The sequence below is a fragment of the Megalobrama amblycephala genome, linkage group LG11 (assembly GCF_018812025.1).
Source record: "Megalobrama amblycephala isolate DHTTF-2021 linkage group LG11, ASM1881202v1, whole genome shotgun sequence".
NCBI lineage: Eukaryota > Metazoa > Chordata > Actinopteri > Cypriniformes > Xenocyprididae > Megalobrama > Megalobrama amblycephala.
The window spans coordinates 10,431,714-10,453,480 of record NC_063054.1 but is presented as its reverse complement, the minus strand read 5'-3'; the positions used below and the strand labels follow the sequence as shown (position 1 = coordinate 10,453,480).

Below are 21,767 nucleotides of genomic sequence, written 5' to 3'. Positions count from 1 at the left end.
ATTTATCAACTGGATTTTCATTTGAACCTGGAAATCTATTCTAAAAAGGTTAGGGTTCGCCATGTACAGCAAATAGGTCCTATAAGTATCTGTTTTCTTGTTGGGAATCATAATTTTAAATTCATGCCAATAACCATCTGGCCTACAGACGGCTCTTGGGTGGGGCATGAACTCTAATGATGCTCTTATAATGACAGAGGAGTTTGACAGCAAAGCAGCTGCGCTCATTTGACAGCATGGACTAAACCTGATGCGCGTGAGCAGCAGCTCGATCGAGTGTAGTCTAATGCACTTTATGTCCCTTTTTTTAGCTACAAGTGCCTAAATCAAGACACTGGGTAATATGAAAGTATTTACTTTATAGCTGAACCAATGCAGATCGGTTTGAGGAACTTGACTCACCCTGGAGTCTCGATATCATCCTGAAGCTGGACGATGCGCGCGGACCATTCCAGATAGATCAATGATATGAACTTACATTATGCCTTCACTACATCATGGCGCTATTTTTATTGGAGTATTTTTAATAGTCACCGGTGGCTCCTCCGCTTTTCTAACTTCTAATCAAAGTCGACTCCAGGCGTTCAGCATGTGCTGTGTGGTGCTCGGGGCGGTGATGCTCATTTTAGGACTATTCTGGGCTATGAACGGCAAGAGAACCACGGTGCCTTATAATGAAGAGTACAGCCACGACTACAGTCAAGTCATGTTCACCCCACCGCCCGGAAACCACTTCCCCGAATCCCAGTCCGTCTTTCTGCACGGGTAAGTGGGGAGATCGCATCACAAATGAACTAAACCAGATGATGCTTTGATCAAATGAAATCAACGCACGGAAGATAAAATCAGTTTGAGCAATTTAGAGTTGAGTCAAAGAGGAAGTACCAGCGAAAAGTGCGATTTATAGATAGGCTAGTTATGACTTATTAACAACCTCTGAAGTCTCAAGGACTTCAAACTCTCAGTCAAAAAAAACTAATTCTCAGTAAAACTTCATAATAATTCAATTGTTTAGAGTAACCATAAATGTGCACTCAAATAAACTCATTCCCATTTAATGCAGCTTTTGAGTTACAAAGTAGCTACATATAAAATTGCAATTTGAAAGAAATTATTTTGTTACACATTTCATGAATAATATCCTAATTCATATATATGTGTGTGTTATTGTTCTTATTCCAACACCCTTAAAGCTAACTTAATCTCTATGAACTCAAACGTCCTTTCACAAACCTTTATAATGCCATGTACATTACATTAAAATAATTAGAATATATTTAAACAATTTTTATGACATATTTTCAACATTACACCTGACCTAACATTAAAAGAGCAGCCTTGAAAATGTGTAAATGCACCTCTATAGATAATTTACCAAAAAGTGACCCATAGGAGGAGATAACATCATTTACATCAAGATGCATGTTTTCATGCAGATATTTTATCCAAGTCTTAATGAAATTCATAAATGGAATTGATAGGAGCAAACAGATTTGCGCATATCTTTTTCCTTTCCCCCTCTCTCCCTCTCTCCCACCCTCAGATGCCATTAAAAATCACTTAGATGAGAAGCTGCTGCTCCTCTGCTCTGTTATCTGATACTGAAAGGCCCTCTAGTGTTGATATACTGTATAAAACCTTTGATTTTGATCCCAGTTATCCAGGCCCAGAGTACACTGTAATACTGCAAGAAGCACTTTAAAATGTCATATGCATATTACTCACCCCCATGTCATCCAAGATGTTTATGTCTTTCTTTCTTCAGTTGAAAAGAAAAAAAAAAGTTTTTGAGGAAAACATTCCAGGATTTTTCTCCATATAGTGGACTTCACTGGGGTTCAACGGGTTGATGGTCCAAATTACAGTTTCAGCTTCAAAGAGCTCTACACGATCCTAGACGAGGAATAAGGGTCTTATCTAGTGAATCGGTCATTTTCTAAAAAAATAAAAAGTTATATACATTTTAACCACAAATGCTGAGCTTGCATAAATTTATATATAAATATATTTTTGTTAAATATATACATGCATGTGTATTTATAATAAATATACACACATTATGTAAACACAAACAATTATTTTAGATGTGATTAATCGTTTGACAGCACTAATATATATATATATTAGTTTGAACTTATTAATAATAATAATGTGTGATTCTTTTGAAGGACTATGCAAAGGCGAGGTGTATACGGTGAAGATTTGGACTATCCCCCCATGGAACCAACATGCTTCAGCCCTACCACTCGGGGTCGGCCGCCTCACTGGGACATGGAGCCTCCTCCACCTTATGAGGTGGCCATCAAAACCACCAGGAGCTCCACACACCTGAGGCGCAGCTACTCAGACACACAGCTGCTCACTGAACCTCTGTTCGGACGCTCACGGGAGATCAGTTTCGAAGTGTGACATCTGTGCCATGTTCATCTCTTGAGACCTGAACTGCTGAATACCCACCCTAAAATATTCACAAACAAGTGTTGATGAAGCTACGAAACAGGCTTTGACAATCCACAGCTCGCAGAGGGGGTGTTTTGTGCCTCTTGAGGTGGTTTTCATCTTAACCATGTGTTTACGGCCTTTTCTCAAATAAAATGCATTATTATTATAAATATATATACATAAGCTTTTGGAAATAAGTGGGTAATCTCTCATTAAACATACTGTAATGCATTTTACAAGAGATGTGGCTTTAATTTTAGGTAGGCCTATACTGTCTCCCACCCTTAACAGATCACTCACATTTTAGAAAATATAGTGCCTGAATGTGTGAAGCACACCCTATACCTGATTATGTATGTGTGTATATATATATATATATATATATATATATATATATATATATATATATATATAATAAAACAGGTTCATATCTATAAATCCATTGAATATTCACAAAACGTCAAAATATTCAAAATGAAAAAGTATTTAGAGTACTTCCTTTGACTAGTCAGTGCACTTGGCATCCTAATTGCTTTCCGGTAGTAATGTGGATGAATTTTTGAAAAGTGAAGTGTTTTGTTTGTATATTTATTAATTATTTTAGACTCTCAGGGCAAAATATTGTGTTTAGTCAATAGAATATTTTCTTGGGATAGCCTGTATGAGCACACAATTTTCACAGACTCAGAAACCGCATGGTCAGGTCACTTTAGAGATCTGGCCAGATAGATTATTTATGCATAAGGCACACATTGTGGTGCCTGATAATGGGAGCACATCTCTGCTGAGAAAACCACACAGCATTACTGAGTTTAATGATGAACTAATGCTCTGTTAATATTGTTTGGAACACTATAAAACATGGCATTCACAGCCACTACTTCCTCTGACTCACCCATTACAACGATATTCATCTTTTAACAAAGGCACTTCTGGGTCTTCTCAACCTTCTGCGTATTTACTGTGTTTTCTTTGAACTGCAATGAATAATCTACCGAGGGCTGTTTACATCAGTTTTGTGTGCATGCTAGACTTTTTTTTTTTTAGAGATGCTGTACTTTTTTGTTTTGTTTTAATTTAAACAACTAACTAAAGGATAAACCAGACTCCAGTTCCTTTTTCGGATGTGGTATGATTGAAAAGTAAACAATATATGATTATATCACTTTTGCACTATAGTCAAGCATTGCAGAATATTTGACATATTTGAAGATCTTACCAAACAATTAATGTTATGCTCTTTAGATGTCTCATAGGCCTACTTTTTTAATACCTAACTGAAGAAACCAGTATTTATGTCAGTTTCTCATTTTTAAAATCTGTAAATCGTAGGTTGGTTGTATGTACAGTATGTCAGTGTAAAATTTACACGGATAAATATAAAATACACATAATGACACTTAAAGGTACACTATGTAACTTTAAAAAACAAAACTGCATGCATTTTGCAGAAGAACATTGTTTTGGTTGTGCTTGGGCTCTGCGTGAATGGGCGGATGAATGCTTTTCTTACTGCTCATAAAACATTCACTACTATAAGCCAAGAGATGTAAACAGTTTAGATGGAAAGGATCTCAAGCTGACTTGCTGAAGACAACAGCCATAATAAAATGACCTTTCACAATAGATAATGCTTTACAATGAACTCTGTTAGAGAGCTATGGTGATTTATCTGTTGAATACTCACCTGTTGAGTAATAAAAACGCCATCTCCATGTCACATTTACAACATTTCAAATCCTTCCGTTCTTACCATTTACAACTAACCTATATGCTAGTCTAGTTATGCTATAAAGAAGACAAAACTAATGGGAACGTTTGAATAAAAAACATGGTGTCTGTAATTAGACACGCACACGTGACATTTTTCCAGCACTTCGAATGTTATTTTTAATGTGATGACCAAAAACATTATTTGTTCATCCTTCTGAAATTGTCCCCATTTGTAAAACTGAACGTTTCAAGATGTAGGAAATCCAACATTTGATAGAAAACACTTTTATTTAAAAAAAAAAAAAAAAAAAAAAAAAACATTACCACTATAACCAGCAGGTGGCAGCAGAGGAGCATTTATTTGTGCATATATTAGCCATTTCCTGTAATAGTTTCACTCAGTTTCGCTTTTAAATAAATATTAAACATTATAAAATCACTAGGATTAAAAATACATTTTGTCAAGGTGAAGTATGAAGTACTCACAAAATCTCATGAAAAACAATAACTTTTATTGCGAATGAATTACACAGAAAGCGAGCGCCGCACTCCATTTACAATGACAGAAGAAGTCAGTGCAGCGGAAGCTCAATGATTTCAGCACACTTGTGAAAACTCACATTTTATTCAGTGAATCTAACTAAAGTGCACAATAAATCTTTAATATACAGTGTGTTGATGCATTTTTTTCAAACGAAAAGGAAAACTGGTGGTCGAACACTGAGCATGTCTTTTTTTTATGTCGTCTTACATTTGAATAATTAATACTAGGCCTGACTATTTAAGTGGATATTCTGATTATAAACTAAGTATTACACTATTGATGCTGTTAAAGCTACCTCAGGACATTGAAAATACAGACACACCAGCAAGAGACATTTCACCAGAAGTTTTCCAGCTGGCTTATATTGCTGCGGAAGTTCTTAAGCACGCTCCGTGCACATGGTCCATTCATATGGATTAGTTTTACAATATCTTTATGAACTGTGTGTGAATTTGTGTTCCAAAGATGAACGAAAGTCTTACGGGTTTGGAACGACATGAGGGTGAGTAATTAATGACAGAATTTTCATTTTTGGTGATCTAACTCTTTAAAACTATGACATCGAGACACACATGGGCAAGTAGCCTAAGGAATTGTATGTGCAATTTCCCACCAAAACCATCAGGTCTAAAATATAAACACTTATAGGCTTAATAGACTTACATATCTAATCAGATGAAGACAAAAGCATGTTTTGGAAAAAGGATTGATGATGTATTGACTCTTGTTACATATACTGTACCTTTAAAGGTGCCCTAGAACGTTTTTTCAAAAGATATAATATAAGTCTAAGGTGTCCCCTGAATATGTCTGTGAAGTTTCAGCTCAAAATACCCCATAGATTTTTTTTTATTAATTTTTTTAACTGCCTATTTTGGGGCATAATTAAATATGCGCCGATTTAGGCTGTGGCCCCTTTAAATCTCACGCTCCCTGCTAGGTTTAAAGGCCATATTATGCTTGAATGATTATGAAATTAAGTAACTACAATACTTCCTTTGTTTGTTATAAGATAAGATGACTAAGCAACAGATGTGAAAGTTAGGTTTTTGAGTTTGATGATTGTAACCAACCACAAAGGTTAACAATAAGGATGAAGAGAGCATGTTGCAACCTAAAGCGGAGGTGAGCCAGACAAAGACTTCAGTGAAGAAGAGGAAGAGTGTTAGAAGAAGACGACAGCGTAGGCAACAAAGGAAGGACATCTGGCTTAGTAAGCAAGAGATACAGAGACTGATACGCCTACAGCAGGAAGACTGGATCAAAAACATTGATCAATTGATGATTAATATGAAGTTGGAATGTTCCAAAAATTAGTATAAAAGTCTGAGGAGTAAAAGGCCTCCTCAGATGCTGCCTGCATTAAGCGTAGAAGGACACCTACCTAACGAGGGGCGCTTAACAGCATCTCCAATATTGCTGGGTGATATAGAGCTTTTTATCTTAAGCTGTTTTATTTTGTTGTATTTTGCATTAACTGCTTTGTATTGTAATCAATAAAAGAGGTATTTTATTGTTACGTTTGCCTTCCGTGAGACTTTACTTATAACTACAAACTGAGCCTCGACAAAGAACAACCACAAGGTAGTCTTCGTCATTCCTGAAGGACGTCAACCCTCCGGCGGGCGAGTATCTTATGGTTTAGATTAGATTTGACTTTCCTTACCCTACCTGAATAATCCTAGGGTTAAAATGGTACTATATGTTCACACCCAGGGGCGTACGGGACACCCCCGCAGCCCCCGCGGTGCGTGGGGGCCTCCACCCTATGGTGGGCCCGTCGCAGATTCACCTATTTGCTACATAGCCTTTGCTTTTTTTAGAACTGAACTCAAATGACTAAAGATTAAAATAATGATCTAACTGAAGCCCAAAAATGCAAGCAGAAGATCATAAAAAATAGTGCTAAATTACCACAAAAGGGGGAAAAATTCACTGTTGTTTCCATCGCCGTTTGTAGGTAGCCAACAGCAAGCTTTGATGCGCTATGTTAGCCTACTGTTAGCGGACATGAGTCAGACAAATAAATATGTGTTCGGTCTTTGCTGAGACATTATTATTGTTGTTATTATTAATATTATTATTATTATTGTATATTGCCCAAACGTATTTACCCCATCGCCAGCTCTGCTCAGCTACCGGAATGTCTGAAGTTCTTCTCCAAATGTAGCCTAGCCAATAAGTCTAGTTATTTCTTTATTCTTTTATTTAAATACATGAATTTAGTTCAGGCCTTTATCATTTGATGCACCGATCTAAAATTTACGGCCGAAACAGCAATTTTACGCGCTTGTCTAGAAGGGAACCTTGTATTGGCCTACGCAAATTTGTGTCTAACTTAAAATTTAGACCAGCTAAAATATATTGTTAGACCAAAAATATCTTATCAATTAATTAAGTAATAAAGACATGTATTTAAGAAATTTAATAAAAACAGAAATACGTCTATTGCTTATTCAAAGGCCGCGGAAAGTTCGTTTGTTACGCACTTCAATCCATTCCACACCCGACGTTTTGGTTTTCTTCCTAATTATTAAATATAGGCAATTGGTTGATGAAACATTGATTGAAATTAAGATACAATTTCTACACAACGAAATTCACTTTAAAGAAAGACTTACTATAAAACAAAACTTAATGAAGCGGTCAAACTCATGTCTGACCCGCTGCATGTCTCCCGACATTGCGCATCCATCATGCTAGGCTATTCACTTTTCATAATAGTTGAAATTTTAAAAAAAATAATATAAGGCTATAGCTCAATATTTAAATATAAATATGAAACTAAATTGGCTACATTTTTATCCCTCTGGTCGACGAACGCGCCGGCGCGCTCTGATGGATTGTTTCCTCATGACAGCTGAAACAACTTAAAATAGACTTTAGATTAGTGCAAAACTACAAATGGTCTACTTTTATTTGTGTACTGATACACTCACAATAACAACAAAACCTTGTATTTTTGTAAAATAAAATAAATACAAAACAGGGTGCGCTTTCAGCTTTCTCTGCGAGAATCTTTCTTAAACGTCTCTTTTGAAACGCGAAGTGAAAATTAACTTAAACTCAGCGAATAATTGTACATGAAAGAAAGAAACATCTCCATTCGATAAGAAATTCGTAGGTCTGTGTTTTTGAAATTATGGCCAGTGCTCGTTGCTGCTGTTATCAGTTCTCTTGGCTCTCGTGCACATGAGCTCTTGATGTAGGCTACATTTCTCCGGACCACAATGCCACAAGAAATACTGTCCAGTTTAGCTCTTTTGAGTATTGAGAATGCTCATGCTCGTAACATCGACATTAAAGCAGCAGTGAAAGACTTTGCGCATCAAAACGCTCGGAGAGCGCAAAGGATTCGGTAGAGTGTTTGCTTTTTTGTGTGTGGTAGTCAGTTGATAAAAAGAATAAACAAGTTAATCCTCAAAAGTTGGTATTTTAAGATGTATATAAAGTTAGTTTTTCTCAAAATACAGCATATAGCTGATATATAGAATAGAGCATAGCATAGGCCTATAACTGATAGAGTTGTTCTTTTAAAGTAGGCCTATGTTTTTTCTCCTAGTTCTTTTACTATTCATTTTTTTTTTTACTGCGAGGCATGAAATTTTCTTGTATAATTTCTTCTCTACAATTTGCGATGCTTATAGGCCAGTGTTTAAACTGAGATGTGTTGGCCATTACATTTACTTTATTGAGCTTACTGTTAAATAAAATTTGTTCCTCGGGGGCTATAACTGATGTTTGTGAATTATTGCTGTGAAGGATCCTCCTGCTATTTCTAAAGTAACTAAAATCGGAGCCGCGGCACTTTTGCCTCCACGGTCGTAAATTAGCTTAAATATTTATTCCTGCCTGGATTTTAGTCTGCGATATCAAAATCACTAAACATTATATAGCATAAATAATATTATTCAATAATAACATCAAATTAACCAATGCAATGATTCACTGTTAAATCAGTTTTTGTGAACTGGGGGGGAGACGGACTCAGGTGCACAACAGATTTTAACACATGACATCACTGCTCGTGGGAGGGGCCTCATCTCATTATTTGCGGGGGGGCCTCACAGACATGCGGTACGCCACTGTTCACACCGACTAACACATTTAACATCTCAAACAGGCCCACCCATGATAAACAACACCCATAGACTGGCACACCACAATTTCTCTATTGAGAAATAATGTTTGGGAAAAAATTCCCATTTCCTTCCAGTCTATTTCCCATATCAGTTGAAGCTATTTTTGAGAGGAATGCTGGTACTCAGTCATATCTGATCTGACCAGAGGTGTGTCCATCTCTGTTTGGAAGAGTGTAAAGTGGCCCTGCAATCATGCTGTAAGAATTTAGTCTGAGTTATGCAAGTTAACTTTCAAATAATTAAAGGGTTAATAGCCGGCAGGTGCAAAGTTTCGGAAAATAACATGTGCTAATAGTTAAAGCAGTATGTAATATGACGAAATACTCTTTCATTGAGTTTGTTTTCTTTTCCTGTGTTGTGTGTGTGTGTTTAATAAAGCTGTGTATGAGAAAACTCTGAACGCGAGTCCCACGAGAGTCCCTCGGCTCTTCCACGCCCAGCCAGGACTGTGATCTCCTTATCGACAAGTGATGGGAAGTCAGATTCATTTCGCGACTCGGTTCTTTTGAACAGTTCATTTAAAAATTATTCAAAATAGATTCAAATCACGTCATCGAGTGTTGCTTGACAAAACAAACATCTTGTGAGTAAAAAATTAAGAAAACATAAATAATTCGATTATATATTGTAGCCTAATTCAGCCAAGGCCACAGTTTTATCAGACATTATCTAGAGAATATTTCATTAGTATTAAGTTGACAGCATTTGTTTCTACCCATTAGCCTATTAGCTAGAGTATACAAACCTAACAGCTTTAGTTTAAAAATATTTTTGCCAATAAAATTGTTGTAATTAACTGATTGTTTTTTCCCCCAACAGTCTTTGGAAAGTAAAAAAGCAACCGTAATAATTCTCGGTGTGTTCCAATCGGGATATATCGCCCTCCAAAGGGCACTTCGGAGGGAAAACAATCATGGCCACCATATTAAGGCCCTGTCCCAAATGGCACACTCCGGACTTGTGGACTTCCTCAGAGTCCACACTTTGGTGACGAGGGCGCATTGAGAGGTATTTTTGGAACAGACTCGATCGTCACGCCGGAAATAACGGTCTGGGGTGAGTTTCCCGAAAGCATCGTTGGTGAACCATGGTCGCAAGTCCCATTGAACTCTATTGGTAACGACGGAACTTGCGACCATAGTTCGCTTTGGGAAACGCACCCCTGGTTGTTTTTTGACAGGAGCTGCAGGTTCGGGGAATATGCTGCCTATTGTTGTTGTTGTATATCACCAGGGTGCGATTTGTAGGGGGGATGGGATTTCCCCCCTTCTGGTCTATGATCCCTGCCTCTGCTGAATTATTTTTTATCCCCGGTGGGGATAAAAAAATATCCCCCCCGGGTGATGCTACACCACAAACCACCAACAAAGCATATAAAATACCAAAAATAAAAATCTTTTTTTTTTTTTTTTAAACATCGCAAGTAAAACGCTGCGTTTATATAGATATAGAACTGTCTCTTTACGACCACAGCAAAAGGGACACGTTTCAGACGCGCATTCCGACTTCGCCTCAGCGCAAGTCAACGAGCGCGGAAAAGATGACGACGAGGGAGCTTCAATTGAACAACAGTGAACTGCGGTCAGATGAGATGTTGTCAGGCTATGTAGGTAAAACTCAGAAAAATTAACATGACTGTCCAATCAGCCGTTATACTGTGCTCGCGGCGCGCACTCAAGAATTGCATGCGCAAATTACTTTATTATAGCTTAAATAAAGCGCAAAAGAAACTACGAGCAATGGCCGTCATTATTCTGTTGTAAGTGAAGTCATGAAATTACCACACATGCAATTAAAGCTGCCTCAAAACTGTGCATGCATGTATTTGTTGACATGGTTTGAAACGTCTTAAAATGCACATATGTACACCAAGGAAATCTAAATTTTCTTCCACCTAGGCATTAGACAATATATACATGCTTATTTAAATAATGTATACAGTTGTAATAATACATAATGTTCCATTTGAACTAAGATTACAATTTTAACACATAATAAACATGTGTGTGAGTTTCAGATGAATTTACAGGTTTAAATATAAATACTAGGTTTACATATGACTCAGTAAAGCCCTGACATTCGGTTCTATTTATTTAATGAATCATAATGCGATCGTATTATTCAATCATGTTTGAGATATCAACCACTGGTCGATGACCATAATGTTTGTATAAACTGTAGGTAACAACTGGTAAAATGTACACCTAGGTCATAAAAACCGTAGCCTATGATACCTACACTTAAATATTTTCTTCTCAGCCATGTCATCAGTTGCTCTTGAGCGAAATCTCCTCCCATCCGTTGTCTGATTGGCCTTTCGCAAGGATTCCTGGGTAGTTAAAGTGTGCGGAGCCTGCATCTATCCGGGCTTCGCGGAAGACCGCTTCAAGGGTACAAAGGGGGCGCTGATGAGCACACTTCAGAGCGTTAAAATGCTGAATGGGATAGCCTACGGACTCGTAGACTCGGCGAGCACGCGCAATTTAAGTCCACGAGACCGAAAGTCCACATGAAGTGCGCCATTTGGGACAGGGCCTAAAGGGTCGTTCCAAACCGAAGTGCTCAAAACTGGCCACTTCAAATTAAGGCCTACAATTGATGGACACTTCGGGCCCCATAATCATTTGCACAGGGAAGTTGTTTGGCGTCACAGAATGAGTATTTTTCTATACTATACGAGTTAGATTTGGTACATCATTAGGGTCAAAACGACATTGTACTTCAACAAAAATACTTTACAGCTCCCTTTATCAGTCCATTCAAATGTTTCAAATACACAGACACAATATAGTACAATGTGGTGCGATAAACCAAAAATAAATAAATAAATACATTTCTAACGTTAAACAAAAGGCGCAGCTTGCACTCCTATTTGATTGTCTGATTAAGATTACGCAAAAGTGCGTTCCAAAAAAGTTTTTTTGTTTGACCCCTACATCCTTCATTCATTCGAAGCTCTCATTCCGGAGGGTAAACCCTTTGAAGGGATTAGGGAATAGGGATGAGCCCTTCCGAATGAAACACAGGGTCTGTAAATGCCCTCTCAGTTCATGAACCGGTTTAGTGAACCGGCTCACCCGAGTCATCGAAAAGATTCAACTTAAAAGAACGATTCGTTCACGAATCGGACAACGCTCCTAAGTGGCATCAACCCCCGCCCATAGACTCTGCCACTTCCTTTTCACGTTTAAATGACCACAGAGACTCAAACAGATGGCATATCTACCGACACCGATGACTGTGGGAAGAATTAGATTTTCCATTAAGCATTCTTTAAGGAAATGACTGGCTGAGTCGTGATTTCCGTGAAGAGCTCGGTGGAAATGGTTATCCTCGTTATAATGACAGAAGCGGAGGACGTGCAGACAGACGTTGAAGACAGCTCGTGAGAAGAAACGTTTACACTCATCCACTGATGTTCAACTTTACGGTGAAAACAAACGCACGTCGGACTGCGTCAACCCGACAAGGTAATGCATGCATTAATATGACGACGATAAAACACGAAAAACTGATTTTTTTTTTTTTTTTTTTTTTTTGAGATAACAGTCAGTCACAATATTAACTCATCATATTAGACTATCATAATTATAATGCCATTTCAATTCTATGCATCTCTTGTTTGGATACTACTGCATAAGGTTTATATTGTGTTCATGTACTTGATAGGGAAGTTGTAAAATGCAATTGGTAGTCTAGTATCTATTTTTACTTTAACCCTTACAGTACTTTTTTTTTTTTTTTTTAGTGTAACTAATGTGAATTTGATTCTGTCATATTAAATTGTATTTCTGACTTCTGCACAGCTATGTTACCACGTGAAGCACATTTGTTGGTTAACATTACTTGAAGAAAAATAATTTTTCATTGTACTGTAGTATAAATAAACAGTTCGATCAATGTAGATAACATTCTTGTAGTATAATGTTTCACTTTTTTTCTGCTCTACGTGTAGGATGGTCTGCAATCCCTTTCTTGGATCTCCAAGGATATGAACTGACACCAGGGCTGGATTGACTTTTGCGCAACACATACTCAAACTCTCATACACACATGCACGGTGATACCAACTGTGTTACAAGGGCAGAAGACAATGTGCCTGCTAGTAACAGCGTAGCCAGAAGAAGCAACATGTTCTTCCAACACAGATGGCAAGTTTCATTAGGGACCTTGATTGTGATTGCAGGTCTGGTGCTCTTTGTGACATTGGGGCCTTACACTATTCTCATTGGCTTGGCCTTAGTGTGTCTGGGGCTCTTCATCCTCATCCATTCCTTCTGCATGGACATCAAAACCAGTCATGTAGCTGTGACGGGTCACTTACTTCTACACCCGCGAACGGGCACCCGTTACACCCACCATCAAGCCATTGCGGTGCAGAGGTAAGAAGACGCAAGTGTTACGCAAATATCATTACGAGGCTAATTTATGAGTGCAATTAAAGAGATCTAAGGGTTTAGCCAAAGCTGTGGCAGTTATAAACAAACTAGTTGAGTGTCATGGACTGTGTAATTGTAAAATCAAGTTTCCGGAACACTGTGAATTGATATAAAATAAACAGAGAGGCTAAAGGCTGGAATACACTTCATGACCTTTAAAAATTGGATTTTAATGTCTGCAGAATGCCTCTGACTTTTGGCAACTAGCTTTGACTGGTCCAGACTGTAAATCGGGACGAAAATATGTGCAAAAGTTGTAGTGTATTGTTCCAGCCTTAAGTTTATAAATGGAAAATACCAAAATCACAACATAAATAATCAGTTTTGAGAGGTCAGGAACCCACAAGGATCAATTTCATAGCACTGTTTGTTTAAAAATACATTAAAAATGCAGTTCAGATGAACAATTGTTTTGAATACCTGAATTATTATTAGTAGTAGAAAAAATACTATTCTTAGTATTTTTGTCTCATGGACCCTTTTCACAGATGATGATGATGAGTTTCCACAGTTATTAACATCGTAACTCTAACAAAATTTCTAATATTGTACATTTATAACACTATACTTTGTGTTATATTACCTTAACATTAAAGAAAACTAGTTTCTGGAACCCTGGAAATGTGAAAAGGGTCCATTTTGCAGTTTTAAAAATAATCTAAAAATCCTTGATATAAGATAAATTTATTTGTGAAGCAAAGCTGCATATTACATTAACACTTATTTTCAAATAATGCTTCTTTAATAAAAGTGTATTTTGTGTTTTAAGTATAAACAAGTACAGTCATTTTTGGAAGCTTGTTTCCACCACAGAAAAAAAAAAAAAAAAAAAAGGTAATTGCGACTTTTTATCTCACAATTTTGACACTTTTTCTCGCAGTTGCAAGTTTGCATCTCACAATTCTGATTTTATAACTTGCAATTGCAAGTTTATATCTCAATTCTATGGAAGAGGATTAGGGCCAAGCAATAATAAAAAAATAAAACCATCTTGAGATTAAAGTTGTTAAATTTCAAGAAAAAACTCGTTAAATTTCGAGAAAAAAGTCAAGATAAAATGTTGAGAATAAAGTAATTAAATTACGAGAAAAAAGTCGTTAAATTACGAGAACAAATTCGTTAAATTATGAGAAAAATGTCATTAAATTCTCATAATTTAATGACTTTTTTCTCGTAATTTAATAACTTTATTCTCAACATTTTATCTCGACTTTTTTTCTCGAAATTTAACGACTTTTTTTCTCATAATTTAACGAATTTGTTCTCATAATCTAATGAGTTTTTTCTCGTAATTTAATGACTTTATTCTCAACATTTTATCTCGACTTTTTTCTCGAAATTTAACAACTTTAATCTCGAGATGGTTTTATTTTTTTATTATTGCTTGGCCCTAATCCTCTTCCGTACAATTCTGAGAAAAACATTCATAATTATAAGATATTAACTCGCAATTGTAAGAAAAAAACTAACAAGTAAAAAACACAAGAATTGCAAGTTTATATTTATATATAAGACTTTTTTTTCTCAGAATTGTGAGCTATAAACTAGAAATTGCCAGTTAAAGTTTGAGTTGAGATATAAACTTGCATTTGTGAAAAAAAAAAGTCAACTGTGAGTCAGAAATTACGTTTTTTTTTTAAAATTATTTTAATTTACAATTAATTTGGATATTTTTCGAATGTTTGAAATCAATGTCAGTGTGGTACAGCATTCCTGATGTCATAATGAAGACAAAAACTGAATTTTACACTTTTATAAAGTGTTTGAACACAGATGTGTGTCCACGGTGTGTGTTCACAACCAGCCTATAATGGTAAAAATCCACCTAATACTTTTTTTTCTAATCCGCATTTATCATTTCAATCTCTCAGAACACGCTGTTTTATATTTCCCCCTACTTCTACGTAGGAGTAGGGAAACTCCGCCCCTGACTGGTGACGAGAGCGTGCACTTTATTACAGTCCATCTGCGTTGCTTTACGGATATAAAGTTTACTAGTTTATTAAGCATCCCCGAAAAGGCATAAGGTCTGTATATATTTGTTTACTGTTAGTTGTAATGAGTGTTTTTGTGTACTTCGCTGTGTATGTTGATGTTAATGCAAGGGCTGGGTGATATATCGCATGCGATTGTCACGCGCATTTCGTCAGTAAAGCCGGTTCCCTGATTGCCGCTAAATCGCCATCACCTGCTTTCAAATGGAGCGCCATTTAACAGACAGAGCCGTAGTTCACTGACAAGATACGCAATATAGCGTTCATTATCGAAGGCGATTCATCTGCGATATTGCGGTTCGAACTGAACACCACTATGGAGAGTTTCTTACATTATTAGTGCGATTGTTCTGTCACCGGAGCTCAAAGCATCAGCTCTTGAAGCTCCGCCCTCTTAGGCTGGGAGAAGCAGCTAATTTGCATTTAAAGAGACACATATTAAAACGGCGTGTAAATAAGTTGCTTGCTGTTCTGAATTTTTTTAATAATAATTGGGGTTATAATGGGAGCAACAAACTTTGCTTCCGGTTCAGGTCTTTTGTATGTGCGTTGTTAAATATAGAGCCGTTTTCCTCAAGATAACTTCAAAGGAGCGAGCAAAGACGAGCATAACTGATGTCCATCACAAAAGCTGATTGATCTCTTTAAGTTTTTTTTTGATTTTTGATCTTCTTACTAACATTTACATATTTAAATAGAATGAAACACCAACATTAAAAAGAACTAGCTGGGTTAGCTGATTATCTTAAAAGTCCATAGATATCGCCGTCAGTTTGTACTGTCTAAAGCCTACTGGGACATTAGGTGGTACATTTACTTCATTATGAGCAATAGTAATAGCAAAGTCGCTTTAAGACATTTCACTCTCTCTTTGAATGGGGAAACATCAAATTCTCCTAAGCCGTTTGCCAAGCTTTCGATTAAATTTCATATTTGAAATCACCAATGAAATCTGACAACAATGTCTCAAAAAATGTGTTTCTAAAACAAAAAACAGTATTTTTCTGGCTATATCAAGCTAATGCGCATGCGCAGTCCTAAATGCGCATCTCTTGTGTTTCATTTTGGAGTCGCATGTCTGACTGTTTCTATAGAAACCGGAGCTTCTAACGGCCGCTGCAGTGATGCAATGACTTTACCAATCGGCAATTGGCTCTTATTTAGAAGGCGGGACTTATTCCGCCATATTGTGCGTTGCACTTTCTCCCATTCGAAACCGTATGAGTGACACGTCTTGTGTTATTCTATAGTCTTTGCTAATAGTAATTTGTTTTGCACACACTAGTATGCCTACTGAAAAAGATAAAAATCAGTTGTGAACATAAGAATGCTGATAATGCACTGATTGGGGGTTTTGTAAACACTCAGTTTTTCTCTGGCTTTCAGCTGATAAAAATATGCAAACTAAGAGGCTCTGTCTCTTCTCGACCCACTCTAAGTTTGAAAGCAGAAAGTAACAAATGTTCTGATTATAGAAGTAGGTCAGCAGTGAAAACAGTCTGCAGTGTTAGATGGTAGATGTGATGGGTCTGCACCCTGTCCATAAAGTAACTCATGTCTTCACCATTTACAGTTATTTTCATTGTGCGACGTATTAGTCAGAAGACAAGGTTTGCATTTTCCTCTTGGAAACCGTATATCCAATGTGCCTTTATCTATGAGATGCTGGTTTGTGAAAAATGTTAATTCTTCCACACTTCAGCTATATCTATTTATCTAATTTTATACTTTTTATAATTCCAGTTCAATATGCAGAAAACTGTGATGCTATCAAAACATTCCTCATTGTTTGTTGAGCATTTTTGCAATTTGTTTGGTGACTCTAGTGATGCAGAAATTGTATGCTTCAGCTTTAATTTAGATTTGTTAGGGTGTTATTCATTTGAATGACAGCTCAACACAACAGTGTTTTCTATGTAATACCGTTGTGAATTACAATAATTAGTTTAAGTGTTTAAACTGACTACCCTTTGTCAGAAACCTATTTCAGCATTCAAAATTGCAATCGTGTAATGTAATTAATGGAGAAACTGAGAGAAAAAGTTAAGGCAAGGTAATGTTTACAGACCAAGTGAAGACTGAACAGCTGCTGGGCGCCAAATTCTTTCAGTGTTCCATGTCTGAGGGAAAGAGAGAAAGAGAGAGAGGGAGAGAGAGAGAGAACAAGAAAGAGAAAGGGCCCATTGCCATTTACATACTAAGGTGCTGGTACTTCATAATGATCTCAGTTTATATTTAAATCTATTTATGGTTTTTTTTTGTTTAGAGAATCATGCTGTGGAAGATAGGAGAATCAAAGAGTCAAGAATCAAAGGGAGCAGAGCGGTTCATTCTGACCGCATGATCAGGACTACAGATGTTAACAGAAAGCAGTCAGCATTGTACACTAGCCCAGAAGAAAAAAAAAATGAGGAGGGAGGGCTCGAGAGGAACAGAGAAGAGATTTTTGTTTCTTGCAACATGCTGAAGCCATCAAATCAGTGCCTAGGGGTCTCCCCGTCCTCCCCACTCCTTGTCTTTTTGGCATCTGAAGTAGTCGTTTTAAGAGAATAATGGTAAACTCTCATTGTGTTTGGTTTGAACTCAAAGTTGGATTCACTTAAAAAAAAGAAAGACTTGCAAGCACACACTAGACGATCTCAGATTATTTGGTTTCCTTCTGAAATGAATGTTGTTTCCATAATTCCTTAACCTAAATGTCCAGATTAGTTGCTGATTAAAGCCCCGATGTACCTAAAGATAAATCAAAATACAAACTGGTGTGAAGTCATTTCAAATAAAATTGGGCCGAAATGAACTTCGTTTGGAGTTTGTTTCAGGAACTCAAAATCTCTTACCAAAACAAATTTTCCTGAAAAGTTCGCTCTGGCTGGTAAACACCTTCAAGGTACCATTGGTCCGTGGTGATTACATGATTAGTAGGTGTGGCTCTGAGGCTCCGCCTTCTGTGACACTGATACTGTTTTCATGCTTAAAAGGTTAGTTCACCCAAAAAATGAAAAGTATGTCATCATTTACTCACCCTCATGTCGTTTCAAACCCGTAAGACTTTCATTCATCTTCGGAACACAAATGAAGATATTTTTGATGAAATCTGAGAGCTTCTGTCCCTCCATAGACAGCTACACAACTGACACTTTGATGCTTCAAAAAGTTCATAAAGAGATTGTAAAACTAATCAATATGAATTGAGTGGTTTAGTCCAAATTTTCTGAAGAGACACAATCACTTTATATGAACAGACTTAATTTAGGCTTTAACCACTCACACATCAGTTGTGGTAAATGGAAGCTCAAACATGTTTGCTTGATGCAATCGAGAACCAATGAGGTTCATTCTCATGTTACGCAGCACGTTTGATCTTCCGTAACAACCAGTGAGGTTCATTCTCGTGTTACGCAGCGCGTTTGATCTTCCGTAACAACCAATGAGGTTCATTCTCGTGTTACGCAGCGCGTTTGATCTTCCGTAACAACCAATGAGGTTCATTCTCATGTTACGCAGCACGTTTGATCTTCCGTAACAACCAATGAGGTTCATTCTCGTGTTACGCAGCACGTTTGATCTTCCGTAACAACCAATGAGGTTCATTCTCATGTTACGCAGCACGTTTGATCTTCCGTAACAACCAGTGAGGTTCATTCTCATGTTACGCAGCGCGTTTGATCTTCCGTAACAACCAATGAGGTTCATTCTCGTGTTACGCAGCACGTTTGATCTTCCGTAACAACCAATGAGGTTCATTCTCATGTTACGCAGCACGTTTAATCTTCCGTAACAACCAATGAGGTTCATTCTCGTGTTACGCAGCACGTTTGATCTTCCGTAACAACCAATGAGGTTCATTCTCGTGTTACGCAGCACGTTTGATCTTCCGTAACAACCAATGAGGTTCATTCCGTGTTACGCAGCACGTTTGAGCTTCCGTAACAACCAGTGAGGTTCATTCTCGTGTTATGCAGCACGTTTGAGCTTCCGTAACAACCAGTGAGGTTCATTCTCGTGTTACGCAGCACGTTTGAGCTTCCGTAACAACCAATGAGGTTCATTCTCGTGTTACGCAGCACGTTTAATCTTCCGTAACAACCAATGAGGTTCATTCTCGTGTTACGCAGCACGTTTGAGCTTCCGTAACAACCAGTGAGGTTCATTCTCGTGTTACGCAGCACGTTTGAGCTTCCGTAACCACCAATGAGGTTCATTCTCGTGTTACGCAGCACGTTTGAGCTTCCGTAACCACCAATGAGGTTCATTCTCGTGTTACGCAGCACGTTTGATCTTCCGTAACAACCAGTGAGGTTCATTCTCGTGTTACACAGCACATTTGAGCTTCCGTAACAACCAATGAAGTTCATTCTCGTGTTAAGCAGCACGTTTGATCTTCCGTAACAACCAATGAGGTTCATTCTCGTGTTAGGCAGCACGTTTGATCTTCCGTAACAACCAATGAGGTTCATTCTCGTGTTACGCAGCACGTTTGAGCTTTCGTAACAACCAATGAGGTTTATTCTCGTGTTACGCAGCACGTTTGAGCTTCCGTAACAACCAATGAGGTTCATTCTCGTGTTATGCAGCACGTTTGATCTTCCGCAAGAACCATTGAGGTTCATTCTCATATTTAGCACATCTTTACAGATTCATTTAAAAGGCGTTACAAAGGTATTTTGAAATTCTTTTTACTCCTTCATTTTTAAGGGAAGAATAAAAAAGAACTTTGCTGTGAGTATATCAGGACCTTTACAGTATAATAAGCCACATACTCAAACTATATTGTGATACAGGTATTCATGAGTCATTGCTCTTCCCTTTCCCCAGGAGGCTGGATCGGATCCGGAGGGCTACGGCAGAGGATAGCAGTACAGTCCAAGTGCCTCCCACCTCAGACGCCAATTCACAGAGCCAACCTGCAACACCCCCTCCCTGGCAAATGGAGCCACCGCCATCCTATGAGACTGTTATGAAGACCACTACAGCTGTGAACCAGCTATAACCACTGCTGGGACTGTCGACACCAACATTTAATGATTGAAAAGCTGGTCTAACTTGGGGTGTACAGATACAGTACCGGTCAAAAGTTGGGAAACATTACTGTTTTTAAGTTTTTTTTTAAAGAAGTCTCTTATGCTCATCAAAGCCTGCATTTATTTGATCAAAAATACAGATTAAAAAACAGTAATATTGTGAAATATGATTACAATTTTAAATAATAGTTTTCTATTTTAATATAATTTAAAATATAATTTATTTCTGTGATGCAAAGCTTAAAGCTGCTGTAGGTAACTTTTGTAAAAAATTTTTTTTTTACATATTTGTTAAACCTGACATTATGTCCTGACAGTAGAATATGAGACAGATAATCTGTGAAAAAATCAAGCTCCTCTAGCTCCTCCCAGTGGTCCTATTGCCATTTGCAGAAATACACCGCTCCCGGTAAGAAACAACCAATCAGAGCCAGGAGGAGTGTCTTAGCAGTGTCAATCAATCAAGCTCGCGTGCGCGCTGATCACACTCCTCTCATGCACAGTGTACAGGCGTCAAATTCAAATTACCGGTGTGCCGCAGCTTTGCTTATGGCGAAATAAAACGATGTTATATGCAAAGGACCACCCTGAAATCTACAAGAAACCATGCCATACATAATTTGTCAGTCCTGTTTTGAAATTATCTTAGTTGTGTAGTTCTTAAAAAATTAAACAAATCAAGCAGGGATACTTACTTGTCAAGCAGAAATGTGGCTGACTCTGCATCGGTTTTTAATCCGTTCAGGACACGTAGCTCCCTCCACCTCGGAAAAGCCGCTCCGATATTTACCCTCGTTTTATTTCGGGCTCTATCTAATTCTTTCTTTTTGGCTTTTTTATCATCGTCATCTGTCTTTTTCCGTTTACCCGTCTTTATTTTATGAGCAGGTGCCACTCGAGGAATTGGCAGTTTGGATTGTTTTTCCGCCATAAGCAAAGCTGCGGCACACCGGTAATCTTGAAGCCTGTATGCGCTGGCGCTGTGTATGGGAGGGGTGAGATCAGCGCGCACGCGAGCTTGATTGATTGACACTGCTAAGACACTCCTCCTGGCTCTGATTGGTTGTTTCTTACCGGGAGCGGTGCATTTCTGCAAATGGCAATAGGACCACTGGGAGGAGCCAGAGGAGCTTGATTTTTTCACAGATTATCTGTCTCATATTCTACTGTCAGGACATAATGTCAGGTTTAACAAATATGTAAAAAAAATTTTTTTACAAAAGTTACCTACAGCAGCTTTAATTTTCATCACGGTCTTCAGTCACATGATCCTTCAGAAATCATTCTAATATGCTGCTTTATTATCAATGTTGGATACAGTTGTGCTGCTTAATATTGTTTTTATAACCAGTGATATTTTTCAGGATTCTTTGATGAATACATGTTAAAAAAGAACAGCATGCATTTAAAATAGAAATCTTTTGTAACAATGTACACTACCGTTTAGAAGTTTTTTTTTTCTTTCTTTTTAA

At 37.5% G+C, this 21,767-nt stretch overlaps 2 protein-coding genes across 2 annotated transcripts; both read left to right on the top strand.

The window, feature by feature from the left end:
* The first annotated feature begins 229 nt into the window (after positions 1-229).
* si:dkeyp-51f12.2 (uncharacterized protein LOC100151460 homolog) lies at positions 230-2,802 on the top strand. The gene is made up of 2 exons (XM_048208620.1): positions 230-765; positions 2,169-2,802. Exons 1-2 carry the CDS (start codon positions 482-484, stop codon positions 2,407-2,409), a joined length of 525 nt encoding a protein of 174 aa, XP_048064577.1. The 5' UTR covers positions 230-481; the 3' UTR covers positions 2,410-2,802.
* A 9,176-nt stretch (positions 2,803-11,978) lies between these two features.
* si:dkeyp-51f12.3 (uncharacterized protein LOC107988041 homolog) lies at positions 11,979-20,451 on the top strand. The gene is made up of 3 exons (XM_048208622.1): positions 11,979-12,311; positions 12,797-13,223; positions 20,090-20,451. The coding sequence occupies exons 2-3, from the start codon at positions 12,895-12,897 to the stop codon at positions 20,262-20,264; spliced, it is 504 nt and encodes a 167-aa protein (XP_048064579.1). The 5' UTR covers positions 11,979-12,311; positions 12,797-12,894; the 3' UTR covers positions 20,265-20,451.
* The last annotated feature ends 1,316 nt before the right edge of the window (positions 20,452-21,767 follow it).

Coding starts and splice junctions, on each gene's coding strand:
- si:dkeyp-51f12.3 (XM_048208622.1), top strand. CDS start 12,895: ATGCACGGTGATACCAACTGTGTTACAAGGGCAGAAGACAATGTGCCT. Junction 13,224..20,089: donor CAAGCCATTGCGGTGCAGAG/GTAAGAAGACGC, acceptor CCCTTTCCCCAG/GAGGCTGGATCGGATCCGGA.
- si:dkeyp-51f12.2 (XM_048208620.1), top strand. CDS start 482: ATGCCTTCACTACATCATGGCGCTATTTTTATTGGAGTATTTTTAATA. Junction 766..2,168: donor CAGTCCGTCTTTCTGCACGG/GTAAGTGGGGAG, acceptor ATTCTTTTGAAG/GACTATGCAAAGGCGAGGTG.